This window comes from Delphinapterus leucas, chromosome 10, assembly GCF_059928025.1.
Source record: "Delphinapterus leucas isolate spDelLeu-1000000601 "Yukka" chromosome 10, BTC_Dleu_Yukka2, whole genome shotgun sequence".
NCBI lineage: Eukaryota > Metazoa > Chordata > Mammalia > Artiodactyla > Monodontidae > Delphinapterus > Delphinapterus leucas.
The window spans coordinates 87,506,714-87,524,201 of NC_143138.1; the positions used below are offsets into that span (position 1 = coordinate 87,506,714).

General features: G+C 47.3%; 1 protein-coding gene across 2 annotated transcripts in view; it reads right to left on the minus strand.

Moving 5' to 3' along the window:
- Positions 1–11,916: 11,916 nt before the first annotated feature.
- Positions 11,917–17,488, minus strand: part of PDZRN3 (PDZ domain containing ring finger 3) — a 60,658-nt gene continuing 55,086 nt past the window's right edge. For both annotated transcript variants that reach the window (XM_022572544.3, XM_089919556.1), the window contains one exon: positions 11,917–17,201. In XM_022572544.3, the coding sequence (XP_022428252.1) occupies positions 15,630–17,201 (1,572 nt within the window). In that variant the 3' untranslated portion in view covers positions 11,917–15,629. The remainder of the gene's footprint in view (positions 17,202–17,488) is intronic.

Below are 17,488 nucleotides of genomic sequence, written 5' to 3' on the forward strand. Positions count from 1 at the left end.
ACTGATATTTTGAAAATATTCAGGGTTGTGCTGTTGACCCTTTGAGCAGAGCTAGACTCGAATTATGGCTTCTGTTTAGAAGAATCCTTATGAAGTGTTGTAGGTTTGACCACCAGCTGCCTTGCTAGGGGGTGACTGTGTGAGTCGTCTCAGCCGAGGCTCCCTCACTCTCCCTCCTTCCCCACCAGGATGTGTGCCCCTTCTGGGGCCTCCGTGAAATGTCTTCTCTCCCCTGCTTCTGAGGCCTTTGTGTAGCTGGGCCAGGCTGCCAGGGTCAGAGGTGAGGGGATGAAAACCTCCCGTTGCTCCAGCCGCCTTCCGGCAGCTCTGGGGCAGGCCAGAGGCCCAGTAGCTGTTCTGAGCCCTGAAATCCTAGGGGAGGGACCAGATGCTCCTCTGTCTTCTTGGTCATCTAACATTGGAAATCTGGGCCACCTGCTTCTTGTCTGGAGACTTGATGTTGCCAGTTTCCACCCCATCTTCCTCTCACATCTTGACCCAGGGGTGACGCCTCTACCTGGCTCTTTGGAAACGGGCTCTGATTTTATTTAACTTTTACATAGGCACTCAAAAACCATGCAGTGATCCTACCTGAGAGGAAGCAAGTGGAGCAATAGGAAACTTCACTATAAGGGGGGGAGGCCAGGGCTTCCCTGGTGGCGCGGTGGTTGAGAGTCCGCCTGCCGATGCAGGGGACACGGGTTCGTGCCCCGGTCCGGGAGGATCCCACATGCCGCGGAGCGGCTGGGCCCGTGAGCCATGGCCACTGGGCCTGCGCGTCCGGAGCCTGTGCTCCGCAACGGGAGAGGCCACAACAGGGAGAGGCCCGCGTACCGCAAAAAAATAAAAAATAAAAACGGGAGGCCAGGGCCCCGCTCTCCTCCGTGTTCCGTGCTTCAGCGTGCTCGTTTGCTAGGGCTGACGTAGTGAGGTACCACAAGCTGCGTGATGGGAAGAACAGAAATTCATTCTCTCACAGTTCTAGGCTAGACGTTTAAAGGTCAAGATGTTGGCGGATTTGGTTCCTTCCAAGGGCCGTGGGTGAGAGTCAGTTCCAGGCCTCTCTCCTCGCTTCTGGTGGTTTGCTGGCAATCTTTGGCATCCCTTGCCTCGTAGAAGCATCAGCTCCATCTCTGTCTTCATCTTCGTATGGCCTTTTCCCTCAGTGTGTCTCTCTCCAGATTTCTCCTTTTTATAAGGACATCCGTCATAGTGGATTAGAGGCCACCCTAAGGATCTCATTTTAAATTGATGACCTCCTTAAAGACCCTTTCTGCAAATAAGTTCGCATTCTCAGGTGCTTGGCGTTACGACTTCCACATGTTATTACGGGGTGGGGCGCGGTGGGGCAGGACATAGTTCAACCATAACTTTGAATGTGAGGGAACACCGGGATAGTGATGATAGTATGGCATCCCTCACTCCAGGTGGAAGCTGGGGGAAGGGGGGCTGTTAACATTGTCTTGCCATGACCTGTGGGAGACTGTGGTATACACAGCACCGGAAGCCTCAAATATTTGGGACGTAGCATTCATTTCATGCTTACAGAGCATCAGTCAGGTTTGCTTACGTCATCTCATCAAATCCTTATGAAAAGCACCCCGCTTCCCTAGAGACACTCCTCCCAGGTGCCTCCCCTGACCTCTCCAACCATATTTCCAGTCATTTCCCTCTTGTTTTCCTGCTCAAGCCACACAGGACTCATTTCCTCGAAAGGAATCTGTTATCAAGGAGGTAGGCAGAGGCCAGACAGGAAAATGAAGGGCAAAGGCATTTGCGACCTCTCTGGCAGAGGCTCTTACACATTCGGGTCAGACCATAACATGTGCTGGGAGCTGACGGATTGTTGAGGAAGTTTCTCAGAGCAGTTCAGGCAGGAAGTACAGAATAGCTTATATCGGACAAAAGTCAGAAATAAAGGCGAAAGACATTTGTGTGTATACAGTGCACTCAGAAATTTGTTTTCCGCCCAGGGTGTGAAGGAAGGGGAGCGCGGGGAAGGGGAAACGGCGCCTCAGGGAGTCTAGGAGACGCATGCGTGCCTGAGAATGGCCTGGATGCAGGCACCTGTGGCATCTCCAGGGACGTGTTGGTCCCCAGCTGGACAAAGCCAGATCCTCCACCTGCATCATGGAGCTGTACCTGTCCAGGTGTAGTTAGAGCCACACATAACTCTCAGTTTTAGGAAAGCAGGTTACATTGCATCCGTGGCAGTTTTCCAGCCGCTTCTTGGCAGCTGGGGCCTTGGGAAGAGAGAGGGATGCTTGATTTTTGGAACCATGGTCTCATGAGGAGTCCGAAAATATGGATGGTGGTGGTCAGTGATGGTCAACCTTATGTGTCCACTTGCTTGGCCATGGGGCGCCCAGTCATTCGGTTACACATTATACTGGGTATTCCACTTGCTTGGCCATGGGGCGCCCAGTCATTCGGTTACACATTATACTGGGTATTCCTGTGAAGGTGTTTTTGGATGAGATGAATATTTAAATCAATAGACTGAGTAGAGTAGATTCCTCTCCCCAATGTGAGTGGGCCTCATCCACTCACCTGATGTCCTGAATAGAACCAAAAGGTTGCTATTCCTCTCAAGTAAGAGAGAGTTCTTCCTGCCTGATGGCCTTTGGACTGGACATCAGCTTTTTCCTGCCTTTGGACTCAAACTGAAACATTAGCAGTTCCTGGGTCTCGAGCCGACCAGCCTTAGGGTTAGAGCTAGAACTACACCATTGACTCTTGTGGGTTCCAGCTCGCAAACTCACCCTGCAGATCTTGCGACTTGCCTGTCTCCATAACTGTGTGAGCCAACTCCTTATTAAAAAAAAATACCTTTCTATCTATGTTCATCCATTCATCCATACGTATGTGTACACACACACATACACACACACACACACATGTGCACAGTGGTTCTGCTTCTCTGGAGAATCTTGACTAATACAGGGTCTCAGCTAGAAATTAGCAAACTAGGGCCCATGAGCTAAATCCAACCTGCCATCTGTTTTTGTACAGTCCACGAGTGAAGAATGGTTTTCCCTCATAAATATTTGTAATCGATTTGATGATAGGAACATTTATAATAACTTTGATCCCCAAGTAAGCAAAATGTTACCCCTCCACACCCTAATTCCATTCTTCTCATTAGTAGACCTATATTACTAAAAATTGTTCTCCTATACTTTGAAATTCATCAATGAAAGTTGTGGAAATGTGTTTTCTCTCTTCTTATGTAAGTACCTACTTAACGTCCTTGATTTTGTGTCTGGGCCCACATATCTTAAGATATTTACTGAAAAAGTTCTCTGGCCCATCATCTACGTTCTGACTGTCCTATAACTGAAAAAACGTTGTGGGTATCTTAAAGACATCTACAGCACATCTTTCCCCCTTTATAACTTTAAAAAGTATCTATGTTAATATTCTGCAGGAATCTTTTTAACATTAAAAAAGCAACAAAAAAAGGAAAATTTCCCAATGGATGTAATTAGAGCAAAGATGGCATCTTTTTCCTGGATGAAGGTGAATTCAGGGGAGGAGGAGAGCGGCGTCCTCGGAGTCTCTCAGGCCGGCAGGCATTGTGTGTTGTGCTCACCGGAACTGGGTCTTTACAGTGTCCTGAGTAGCAGCCTCGATTTGGCCCCAACCCGTCCCTCTGGCCCCAGGCACCTTGAATCACTGCAGTCGTGTTTTTCGTTGCTTTCTTTCATTTGCCGCCGTTCATCTCCTTTTTATGAAGCCGCCTTGAATTTGTCTGGGAGCATTCTTTGTTTATTGTCTTGAAGTGAAGAGAACTCAGCTGCTTCAGAATAGAGTGTAGAAAGTCAGACTGCCCAGGGTCTCCCGCCTTGCTTACTGGGTGACACCTGGGAGCCCCTTTGTCCAAGGTCACTGAGAGTTCATCCTGAGGGGAGACCCAGCCAGGCTCTGTAAACGATGGCCTCGGCTTCAGTAGGCCCTCCTTGGTGGTTTTACACGTGCTGCCAAACGAGAAAGGCAGTCGTGCTCACAGAGAAGTGTAGGTTTTTCACCTGCGCGTTAAGCTAAGAGATCTACCTTTGTGTTCCTTGAGAAGGTAAGACTCTGGATCCCACAGTCAGAGATGGGACTCGTAAGATGCAAGGCATGGCCTGTCAGGCAGTCTGATTCCATAGGAAAGTTTTTTCCTACCCCAGGCCTTTTGCACTTGCAGTTCTAGTTGGCTAGGAACATTCTGGCCTACACTCTGCATGGCCGTCTCTTTCTCAAACTTCAGATCTCAGCTTAGGTGTTTAGAGTGGTCTTTTTCAGCTTAAAGTACAATAACCCAACTGAGTGTCCCTTCAACATATTTTATAAAGCCCCTACTTTGTCCAGGGACTGTTCTAAGAATTAGGGGTTAAAAACAACCAACCAAACAAAAAACTTCACAGCCCAAACAGTCAAATCTGTTTATTTGCAGTGTTTCTCAAACTTCGGCATGCATCGAGTCATCTGAAGGGCTTGAAAAAACAGACTGCGTGACCCCTGAGTGTCTGAATCTTTTGGCCTGGGGTGGTGCTCGAGAATCTGCATTTCCTATAATATCCCAGGTGCTACTGGTCCTGCTGGTCCGGGGACTCCACTTTAAGAACCACTGGTTTAGTGGGTAACGCTTCTCTCAGACCAGTGTTTGTTTGCTTAACATGATTTGCAAGTCTTTTTCTTTCTTTGTTTACTTGTGCTTTTTTTTTTTGCCTCCCCCCGCCAGAATGGGTACTCTGTGAGGGGGGAATCATCTCTGCCTTATCCCCAATGTAGCCCTGGTGCCAGGAGAGTGACCAGCACATAGTAGGTGCTCCGTAGATACTTGAAGGACTGAGAAGGAGTGAAGGCCGGCAGGCAGCAAGGAAAAGCTCCCTTTGCTGTTCCTCCCTGTGTCTGCCCTTCTTCATTTCGCCACTTCCACGATCCATGAGAAATCGTGGCAGGTGGGACGGGTAGAACCTGGGTTAGCTTGTCATCCCCAGTGAAAACCTCAGGTGTTCCGTCAGATTACTGAAGTGAAAACAATTCTTTATGCCTCAAGGGGGTAAGATTTTAGAGCAGGCAAGTGAGAGATCGGGGAATGGTGGGTATCCACACGTATGGGATGGGCGGTGTGAGGGAGATTGCAATCGGAGACCTCGTGACATTTAAGCATCAAGACTGTTTGTTTTTTTTTTTTTTTTTGCGGTACGTGGGCCTCTCACTGCTGTGGCCTCTCCCGTTGCAGAGCACGGGCTCCGGACGCGCAGGCTCAGCGGCCACGGCTCACGGGCCTAGCCGTTCCGCAGCATGTGGGATCTTCCCGGACCGGGGCACGAACCCATGTCCCCTGCCTCGGCAGGTGGACTCTCAACCACTGCGCCACCAGGGAAGCCCCAGACTGTTTTAAAAAGAGCTCCCAGAATTTGGGCAGTGAGATAACCCTTGTTGAGAGTTATCTTCGTGCCTACATTTTTTAGATTAGAGAGAAGTCTGTGCTATGAAATCTCCCCACAGAGGCAACAAGAGGCCAGCCTTCTTTATGCCTGGACACAGACCTGCCAGTTACAGAAGAGCCCCAAGTGTCTTTGTACCTCCCATCTGGCATCTTAAGGAGTTTTCTGAAAAGCGTTTTGGTATTATTTGGCACCACTTGTAATTGATGAGTCCTGCGAGAGAAACCAAGTGTCTTAGTCCATTCTGTCTGCTGTAACGAAATACTATTGACTGGGTGGTTATAAACAGCAGAAATTTATTTCTAACAGTTCTGGAGGCTGGAAGTCCAAGATCAGGATGTCAGCAAGCTCAGGTTTGGGGCGGAAGGCCCTCTTCTGGGTTGCAGACGGCTGTCTTCTTGTTGTCTCCTTACATGGTGGAAGTGGGGAGGCCTCTCTGCGGGGCCTCTTTTATAAGGGCACTAATCCCGTTCATGAGGGCTCTGGCCTCCTGAGCTAACTACTTCCAGAGGCCCCACCTCCTAGTACGTCACCTTGGGGAATTAGGCCTCAACATAGGAATTTTGGGGGGCACAAATATGCAATTCTGTAGTACTAAGGTAGGCGTGGCCCATGCCCCGAGCAGTCCCTAGGCCCAGGAGACATAGGTATAACTTGTTTCCTGGGCACCCAAATTGTAAAAGCATTCTCAGCACAAATGAAGGGTCACCAGCTTCCTTTTGCTTTGGATCCATTCTACCTCAGATGAGATCCAACGCTGGCATCTGGGAGGACTTCCGCAAAAACTGTGGACCCCCTAGGACTGTAAATAAAATGTGGCACTTGTGTTCATTTTCTGATTGCGGGTGTGTGTGTGCAGCTCTCCTCAATGCTGGTAACAATCTACAAACCCAAGAAGCCAAGGGGAATTTGGTTTGAGACGTTAGAAGACATGAGTTATTTTTTAAATTGTGATTATTTACATACGTATGTGTATACCTATATATATGAATATATATCATAAAATTTGCCATTTTAATCATTTTTAGGTGCAAAATTCAGTGCATTAAGTACATTCACACTTGTACGACTATCACCTTTACCTGTTTCTGACACCTTTTCATCACTCTGAACACAAACTTTGTACCCATTAGGCGGTAATTCTGCATCCCTCTGCCCCTCAGCCCCTGGTAACCACTTAAGTTTCTGTCTCTATCAATTTGCCTATTCTAGATATTTCATATAACTTGAGTGACACAACATCTGTCCCTTTTTGTCTGGCTTGTTTCACTTAATGTTTTAGGGGTTCATCCATGTTGTGATGTGTATCAGAACATCATTGCTTTTTTTTTTAAATATAACTGAATAATATTCCACTGTATGTTTACAGCACATTTTGTTTAGCTCCTGATGGATACTCATGTTATTTCCATCTTTTGGCTGTTGGGAATAATGCTACCATGAACATTAGTTTACAAATATCTTTTCGAGTCCCTGCTTTCAGTTCTTCTGGGTATATGCCAGGACGTGAAATGACTGGATCATCCGGTAATTCTACACTTAATTTTTGAGAAACCACCAAACCGTTTTCCAGAGCTGCTCTAGCATTTTTACATTTTCACCAACAATGTACAAGGCTTCCGGTTTCTCTCCTTTCCAGCACTTGTTATTTTCTGTTTTTCTGAGAGCAGCCCTCTTAGTGGATGTGAGGTAGTTTCTCGTTATGGTTCTGATTTGCGTTTCCCTAATGATTACTGACGCTGAGCATCGTTTCATGTGCATATTGGGCAACTGTGTATCTTCTGTGGAGAAATGTCACCTGAAGTCCTTTGCCTGTTTTTATTTGTTTGTTTATTTTTAACTGTTTTTTTTTTTGTTTTTTTTGAGGTACGCGGGCCTCTCACTGCTGTGGCCTCTCCCGTTGCGGAGCACAGGCTCCGGACGCGCAGGCTCAGCGGCCATGGCTCACGGGCCCAGCCGCTCCGCGGCGTGTGGGATCTTCCCGGACGGGGGCACGAACCCGTGTCCCCTGCATCGGCAGGCGGACTCTCAACCACTGGCCACCAGGGAAGCCCCCTTTGCCTGTTTTTAAATTGGGTTATCTTTTTGTTGATGAGTTGGATTAAGGTGGGCCCCTGTCCAACATGACTGGAGTTCTTTATGGATTATAGACAGTAAACATTTATCACATCCTTTCTCCCATTCTGTAGGTTGTCTTTTCACTTTCTTAATAATGTCCTTTGGTGTACAAAGTTTTAAGTTTTGATAAAGTCCAATTTGTCTATTTTTCTTTTGTTGTTCATGCATTGGTATCACATCTGAGAATCCACTGCCAAGTCCAAGCTCATGAAGATGACCTGGGGCTTTTTTGGACTAGGAGATCAAGTCAGCATTTATCACATCTTTGCTTAAGATCATACTGATACATTGCTTCTGTGAATCCCCTGAATTATATGCAAAATTTTCTGCTTTCTCTGGCACTGTACATGTGTCTCTTTGTTAAAAAATAAATAGCACTGAAGCATTTTGGCATCATATGAGTTACCGGCTGGTTGCTATGGAGTTTTGATTGCTCACATCTCCCAAGGCATTACTTTGAGAGGCAGGTGTCCTGGCTTACCCTGTGGACCTTGAACATGCTCATTGAGTCTGGTAGTGGATCTATCATACTTGCAGGTCTTTTCTCTTTATATAGGATGAGGATTCGCTGAGCTCTCGTGGGTTTTAAGAAACACAGTTAATATGTGGCCCTGTTACAAAATGTAAAACTACACACCAAAGTATATACTTCTTTTGGAATTATGCTTGACGCTAAATGAAGGAATGACTTCCAAGCCTGGCTTATAAATTGTGCTTGTTGCTCATAAGGAAAATGAGATCATGGTACATAAGGTAGATATTAAAGAAGTGTTTCTGGTAAGGAGGAGGGAAAAGCAAAAGGGTTAATGGAGTGGAAAATAGAAACCAGGTCACATTCCTGGAAAGGCTGGGTCAACAAGAGCCAGAAGATTTAAAACTCAGCTAAAAATTGGTCACGTATAATTCTCCCCGCGGAAGTACCGCTTAAAATGTTGGCTTGGAATCCAGCGAGCGGGCATGCCCATGTACTTAAGGAAACAAAGTCCATACGTACTGGCAACAGTGCTCAGGTCAGACTGAAGGGGGTTCTTAGAAGCTCATTTTTCCATCAGCCCCCAACACCCCTTGTCCCTAAGACTCAACTCAAAAACCAAGTGGGCAGGTTTTGTTTGTTCATTCTGGGTAAATGTTAGGCATTTGCAAAGTCAACATTCCTTGCCTCAAACACCCTGCTTCTCAGAAAATGGAAAAGCTTAAATCGTATGTAATTAGGATTTATTCAGCCCCTCTATGCAGTCCATTGGCACCGAGAAACTTCTTTCTGGAGGTGGATGGGCCTTTGGGACCTTGTGTCCTCTGCTTACGGCACTTTGGAGATCATTTATGAAGGCAGGAAGAGCTGATTGGGTGGCAGCAGGGGTTGGAAAGCCTCCCTATTTGACAGGAGTCATCGACATTAGTTTATACAGCAGGGGACCATTCAGGAGCCTGCCTACTTAGAGAAGCTGGCCCTGAAACGAAATTTCCTTCTTCATTATGCATGCGACGAGACCATTTCATCAGATCAGGTACTCCTCCTCTGGATAGTGGTAAAAACTGGTAGGAAAAGCTTTCACTGGAAAGGAAGGGAGGAGGAAACTCACTTTTTGTCTAAGCTCCTGATCTGTGTGTGCATGACGGGTGATGGCACATGGAGCCCTGGATGCAGAAACATGTTCTAGCCAGAAGCCAATTTGTAGAAGTGAATTGACTAAGCTTATTGAGCTTATCACCTGTCATGGCATAGAAATGGGAAGCAACGTGGTTATAAACAGATTTATCCTTGGGCTGGAAAAAGGCAGAGGATGAAAAGGGTGGCAGGTTATCCAGACTCTTAACGACGAAATGTTGGGGCCGCCAAAGTCATGTGTTGAAGCCCTAACCCTCAAATGCGATGGTATTTGGAGGTGGGACCATGGGGAGTTAATTAGTTTTAGATGAGGTCATGAGGGTGGGGCCCCCATGATGGGATTAGTGTCTGTGCAAGAAGAGAGACCAGAGCTTTCTCTCTCTCTGCCGTGTGAGGACCTAGCAAGAAGACAGCCATCTACAAGCCAGAAAGAGAGGGGTCACCACAACCCAGCCATACCAGCACCCTGGCCTTAGACTTCCAGCCTCCAGACTGGAAGTGAGAAATAAATTCCTGTTGTTTAAGCCACTCAGCCTGTGGTATTTTGTTAGGGCAGCTTGAGCTAAGAAACAGTCAATTAGGTATGAACCTCTCCCAGAGTGAAAACCCATGAGCCCCTGTCATGGAGATGCTGCTTCCCAGCCCAGTGATGAAGTGTGGGTACAAAGAACTGGTCTCACTTTGCCCCTGAGCCTGTACATCTCTTTCACTTTGAGTGAGTTGCTTCCCTAAGCCTTCTTTGTTTTCTTATCTGCAAAACAAGGATAATAAACCCACCCATCTCACAGGCAATTTAAGGTTAAGCAAGTTAGTACGTGTAAAACATTTAGCATAGTTTCTAGCACATATTAGGTGCTCCATAAGTGTCGGCCATATTGAATAGGGATTTATGGTCAAGTGTTTGGTTCTCTCCTGTCCCCCCACTCTTACTACACACCATTCTCTCTTCCAGTGCTTTATGAGCTCAAGCCACACTGGCTGTCTTTTCGGTTTGTTTTAAATAAACCATGTCTCTCCCACCACAGGGCCTTTGCACGTGCTGTTTGCGTTGCTTGGAACATCACTTCTGTCTTTTCCTAGTTAACTCACATTCATCCACTGGCTCTCAGCTCAACCATGACTCTTGTGAGAGACCCTCCTTGAAATCCATGGCACTAGCTCTCCTGTCCGTCGTCCCCTCTCCCACTCTAAACTTGTTGACATTTTAAAAGTATTTGTGTGATGACTGGATTTTTATTTTCTTTCCCACTAGGTGTAAGCTCCGTGAGAACTCATGGCCCTGAACACAGTGGGCACAAAAACTCCTGGCTGAACAAATCCATGCTGGCTTCTGACACAGTGCCTAGAGCATAGAAGTGATCATGATTCTTCAGAGCTAAAAGTGTTAAATCAGACCAATAACGTCTGGGCTGGCAGCTGAGGAGGAGGAATGAACGCACGAGTCAACGTGATCCTAATGTGTTTTCGAGAGACTCAGACGTCTAGGGAGTTTCATTGGGCTTTTGACAAGAATCACTGCATTGGTAAGCAAGTTTAAGTTTGCAATAGCCCCAATTCAAGTAAGGATCATTAATTCCTCATTTTTCATTTTCAAAAGATGCTGAGTGCGTGTGGTCAGCGTTCCGCCATTGAAAGGCAAAACCATGATCCTTAGAGGCAAAGCACATGCCCCCACGGACCGTGCCCTTTTAGGATTAGCTTAAACTGGAAGCTAAAGGAAAATGGATCATGTGATCAGAAAAACCCATCTGAATGAAACCCCAGGAACCACACTTTGTTTTCTAGCTGCTTTCGGGAATTCACATTTAATCAAAATTGAAGAGTACAGCGGTTGCCGTGAGAATTCTTGCATCTCATCTCCGTTTTAATGATTTCTTTTTAATTAGTTGTTCTCTGCAGATATCCTAGTGTGCTTCAAACAACTGGGAAACAGAAAGAGAAGTGGGAGTTGCAGTTGCTTCTGGCAGAATTGTGTTTGCTTCCTTGGTTCTGGGCAATCTTGCTAACAAGTAACCTGTAACCTACCGCTAAGGCTACAACTAGATAATTACTTGGTTAATTTTCATACTTTAGTTTACAATCCTAATGAGTTCTCTGACTCGTATTCCCTAGGCATTGTAGAGTCCTACCTCGTCACATTTGTGGTTCTTGTTTTTGGAGTCTCCTGGTCTCATTTAAAAGATGAAAAGCTTAATTAGTGCCCCCAGTTCCTAGATTTTTATACGCTGTCGTATGCTTTTGCCAGGAGTGTTAGGATATTTTGTCATTTAAAACTCAAAAGGGAACTGAGTGAAATGCCTGTCACTTTGAAGCAGTTTCTTTCATCGTAATCATGACTAGGTTACAAAGAGTAGCATAACGCAAACGGACTTAAGAGTCACTGCTTGAGAAGCCCGTGGAGGCAGAGTTGGGAAAGGTAAAGGGTTTGGCATCAGGAGGATGCAAATTCAAATCACATCTCTACGCTCATCTGGGCAAGGTTCTTAGTCTGAATGTGAACTGGTGATAAGGCCATTCGCCTGGCAGAACTGCCCTATGGATTTGGTGAGATCGTGAGGTCCCGTGTTTCGCACACCCACACCTGATGGTCTCTGTATTGGTGCTCTCCAACAGAAATGAAATGTGAGTCGCATCTGTGATTTAAATGTTTCCAGTAGCCACATTAAAAAGCAAAAAAGTATAATTATTTTTTGAAGTATTATTATTTTATTTAATCCAAGATATGCAAAGTATTAACATTTCAACATGCATAGACTTCTTGAAATAGTTTACATCATCTCTTTTTTGGAGCACTAAGTCTTTGAAATCCATTTTCTCAGAACAGTTCAATTTAGACTCACCATACTTTAAGTGTTTAATAGCCAGCTGTGGCCAGTGGCTACTGTACTGGAAAGTGTAGCACTGGATGATCAATCAATCTTCATTTCTTTCCCTTTATATTTTAGGAATAAAGTTGTCATCCGTCCAGTGGAGTGGCTGTTACGGAGCCTCGGGACTCTTTCCTCGTCGTAGTTTGGAAATCGGTTTAATCCTGGGAGACACGACCGTTAGCACGACTGGAAGAGTACAGGTATCAGTGGTTTGTTGAATTTTAATTGCCTTAATATGGGTCTAATGGGGGAAAATGTACTCCTTGATATTTAAAATGGTCATTGAAATCAAAGGGTGCTATAAAATGCACCTAAAAATAGTGTGAAAAATATAGAGCTATCAAATTCAGTTGGTCTAAACTTGAGACTTTTGTACCTTTAGAAGAGGTCCATGAATGGACTTTGGGGGCACATAAAGCCTCCAAAATTATATGCAAATTTTTTTGTGTTGCGTATTATACGGATATTTTCCTGTGGGGAGAATCCATAGTTTCCATCACGTTCTAAAATGGGCCAAGGAAGTGACAGTGTAAGCAGCTGTGGTGGTAGAAGTCCCTGTGGGCTGCAGGGGAGACTCTGTTTACCTGGGAACTACGGTTTCATATCTGGGAGGACAGAAGTGGTACGTCGTCTCTTGTCACCGTTAACCAGGAAAATCCCTCAACTCGCCTGTTGAGGAAATGCCTGTGCTCGGAGGCACTTGGGGGCTCAGACTCACTGAAAAATGGGATTCACGTCTCCTGACTGATGTTCACTCCAGGGCATCCACTGGTGAGCTGTGTTTATATTTTGGTTGAGGGCACAGGACTGAATACGTTCAAGTTAACTGTGCACTTGACAGCGACCTTTCCCCCGTGGGAGTGGCCATAAGGGCTATGGGAACCGGGTGTTGGGTTCTGAATTCAAATCCCAGTTTGTTCATTAAGCAGCCACCATTTGTCTCCTTGAGTCTCCTGCTCATTGATCAAATGATTTCTCAGGTCTCTTCCGACTCCTTTTAGGAGTTGATTTGCTAAATTCGGTTCGGGAAACCTCGTATGACATTGCAAATTAGGACCCAGTGTATCCATATGAAAAAGTGATTGAAAAAATAAGTTGGAATTGAAGGGTCCGGAATTGGGATTAGAATGTATGTTACTTTTTATTTCCCTCCACTTTTTCACACGGGGCACAGACTGACCCCTAAATCCAGAGGCACCCAGGGAGCCCTGATTGGAAACCCCTCAACTTCAGTCTGATGGCACATGACTGTTTAGGTGGGAGATCTTTGCTCTTTAGGTGGGAGATCTTTGCTCTTGTAGCCACGTACACGCCTCTGGCCTTTAATGAGAACACACAAGGCAGGAAGGCTCTTTCTCCAAAGAAACCCACGCACTTAGTCTTATACCCAACCTGTGTATGTCTTGCCGCGTTTTTGTTTTGTTTTTGCGGTACGCGGGCTCCTCACTGCTGTGGCCTCTCCCGCCGCGGAGCACAGGCTCCGGACGCGCAGGCTCAGCGGCCATGGCCCACGGGCCCAGCCGCTCTGCGGCACGTGGGATCTTCCCGGACCGGGGCACGAACCCGTGTCCCCTGCATCGGCAGGCGGACTCGCAACCACTGTGCCACCAGGGAAGCCCTCTTGACGCAATTTGTAATTCATCTGACTGGTGTTGGTTCTCCGTGACACACTAACTAGCAAGAAAGGGTGTGAGGTTAAGAGAGCTGGAGATGGGGTGCCGCTCCTGGGAGCCAAGGAGCCAATTCTGTTGGAAGTTGAACTTGGAGAGTATTGGAAAACCATGGTGCTAACAGGCCACCTTTTGCAAACACTAAGGTAGCAGGTGTAATTATCTTCGCGATGCCTGGTCTGGAAGAGGTTATGAACAGATATCTTAATAGTGAGGAATAAATATATCGGTGTCGTATCTACATTAAGTTTGTTGTAATGGAAGTACGACGACTAATGGCTAATGACTAGTCTAGTCTTAAGATGTTGGCCACAAGGGAGGAATATGGGTTCGAACAGGGTGTGTTGGAGGAATCTAAGTCTCAGATACCTAAACACCTGGCCACTTCAATCCAAATTTCAGTGAGAAAACCAGATGCCTGGCATCATGGCAAATGAAAATGATACCTTTTGTAATCCCAGTCATTCGTTCATTTGTGTATGTATGTATGTCTTTTTAGTAGACGTTATAGCTGACATTTGTGTGAACGCTATCATCGGGGAACAATTCGTAGCGAATTCAGTATTTGGGATCCTGTGGGTTGTTGTGGTGTGAAAGATACCAGTTTTGAAGCCCACCCACTTTGGTGACCCTTGTTATTCTATGAAAATATTGTGGCTTTTGCAGACGCATCTTAGAAATGGAAAGTTGGGCCTAGCTACTCAGAGATGTTGTTAGATATTACCGACAGGCAGTAATGGTGGCAGTAAACCAAAGGGGTTTCGTTGTGAACACGAGCTTGGTTGATAAACTTGCTCAGTTATTCCAGTTTATAGCATAGTGGGCCAAGTTGAGGCTTTCCGTAAGGCAGACACAGTCATTCGAATGCTAGATTTTTTTCCTAACGAAACAAACAGACCTGTCTTTGGATTCCGAGCAGAATGAAGGTAGTGGATGATGTGAAACGCTCAAATTCTTCCGAGGCAGCAGGTAATACAATGAAGGAAAAAAAAATACACACTGCAAAAGGCTTTTATTTTCTAGGCACCACTGCAAAATGAGGAATCACTTCAAAACATATCAAATAGAAAATAATAATTTATTTTAACTTCATTTTACTTACTGTTTATAACTAACCATGGTTCTCTGAATTTGCTCGTAAAAGTCTGTCCCTTTGAATCTACAAAGCAAAGCAAAGGTTTACTACAGTGAGCACTTAAAATTCCACAAACCGTCTCCATCCACAACTTTCCTGTACATGCAAAGTCCTCCAACGGGTTGCAGGATCTGCAAACATGCTTTAAACTTCCACGAAGCTGTGTTATAGTTTGCCTTCTGTTAAAAACCTTTACACTCTCTTGGGAACTTTAACCAGGAGAAGAATGTTTAAATGTGTCTCCCAATTCTAAACAAATTATGTGTAGTCTACCTCGTGAAGCACAGAGTTTGGTGGTTTTTGGAGCTGAAGCTTTGACCTAACGTTAAACGGTCACTCACATATTATAAAGTAGGGTTGCATTAAAAATACATACTGGCAGTCGTATCTGAGTTTTCGGCAGGCAAAAAAAGAAGTGTGTTTAACTTTCGTATATGAATATAGTGTGTAAACAAATTATTCTGTGAAGGTATGCTTAATAAAAGATCTTTTTGAAATCTTAAAAACTTCATGTGAAAGGTAACGAGTATAAAAAGTACCACTGCTATTTGAAAAAAAGCTCTGTTTGTTTTGTCAATATTGCCTTCCAAGACAGTTACGGGTGGTTTTTCTCTGCTTAAAATAGAGCTAAGACGACACCCGGAGTGAGTGGGTAGGGCTCGCTGATTTCGACTATAAACATGATGACCCTATTTATCTTATATACAAAAGCTTGCCGCATTGAACGAGGCAGGAATTGCTACCTCAACGGTAGTGTTCTCTCTTATGTACATAACGCAGAAGTGAAAGTTATACAGTAGTCACCGATAGGAACGAATTGTATACTCTAGTGCCGTCTGGAGATTTCGTGCCGTGGGTTAAGAGTTCTTGGATCGTCATCCAGTTATCAAATATCTTTTTATTCCTCTTCTTCATCATCTTTTTGTGGCTGAGTTCCAGGATGTTCATCTCCTTCCTGTCGTCGGCCCCTTGCTGCTCCTTCAGGCAGTCGAGCCGGCTCTGCATCATGAACTCGCGCCTCCGCCTCTGCTCCTTGGCCTTCACCACGTGCTGCTTCCTCTCCTCCTTGCTCCAGTACCGCCCCATCTTCAGCTCGCTCACCGCATCGTCGTCCGTGGTCATGCCGCTGCGCTCCTCGCGGATCTTGAGCGCGCGCTCCCGCAGCAGGCGATCCCGCACCGGCCGCTTGGTGATGTAGCGCGTCCCGTCGCTCCGGATCTTCACTTTCCACTCCATTCTCGGCTCCGACTGGTTGGCCGAGTTCAGGTCCTTGCACATGCTCACCAGGCTCATCTGGCTTTGCGCGTACTCCACGGCCGACTTCTGCTGGATCAGCTGCATGTAGCTCTGGTAGTGCTGCGCGTGCGCCGGGATGTGGGCGTGTTTGTAGGGGGAGTGCGGGAAGGGCGACAGGTACGAGGCGCCGCCCAGCTTCTGGCTGGGGGTGGGGCTCCCGCTGCCGTCGTCGCTGGGCTTCCTCTCCTTGCCCCCCAGGGCCTGGCTGGGGTCCAGCTCTTCAGGGGAAGGGCTGTAGTCCGCGGAGCCCACTTCAGGATCTTCCGTGATGGAGAGCAGATTCCTTGGGGACAGCCCATACGCCTCTGTGGTCCCCGCGGCGCCTTCACTGCCGGGGCCGCCGACGCCCTCGGCCGCTCGCCTCAGAGAGTTGTCGGGGGACATCTCCAAGGTGAGCGGGGTGCTCCGGCAGCTCTCGCCTGTGTTGTACGCGCTCGAGCTGTCTTTGTCGGACTTCTCGGGGAGCTCGGTGATGTCCGAGAGCTCGCGCCTGCGCACGTCGACGCTGGTGTTGTAGTTGCGGAAGCCGCTGTTGTGCAGCATCCAGGGCTCGCGGTACTGCTCCTTGAGCTGCTGCATCTTGTGTGCGCGCACGATGCTGAGGCACTCCAGCTCGATGCTGCGCAGCTCCTCGTTCAGCAGCTCCAGCTCCTTGTCCACGCTCTCCGGGTCGCTCTTGCTGGCGTCCAGGGGGCTGCCCGGGTAGTACAGGCCGTAGGGGCTGGCACTCTTCACCTGGCACTTGAGCTCCAGCAGCTCGCGGAAGCGCTCGCACTCGTCCACCGGGATGCCCAGGTAGTCGGCGTCGGCGCAGTCGGCCGAGATGAAGGACTCGTTGCTGAAGGGCAGGTCGCCGCTGCCCAGGGTGTCCTGGCTGCACGTGAGCTTCCTCTGCCCGGCCAGCGGCGGGGAGGCCGCGGGGGCGTCGTCGCCGTTGTTCTCCTGCTCTGAGCTCTCGTCGTTGCGCGTGCTCTCGTCTGTCCGGCCCACACCGCTGTCCTTCTCGTGCTGGTTGGACAGGATGGTGGCCGTGTCTGTGGTTCCCCCGTCTTCCTCGTGCTTCTTCTACACGACAGAAAACAAGAACACACGGGCACAGTGAGGGACGCCAGAGGTGCAGTTCCCAGGTGTGACTCTTCCTGTAGGAGGGGGGCCTGGCAATTAGCTACGGGTTAACTACCCGGTCAGCCTGACCTGGGGGAGCCACTGAACCTCCTTCTCGGCCTCAGTTTCCGCACCTGGGAAAGGAGGACGATAGTCACCTTACCTCACCGAATGATTCCAGCCATTCGAGGACCCCTGTGCACGCACAGGAGGCATAGGTGACGTCCTTTTAGCTCCTAAGGCCCTCG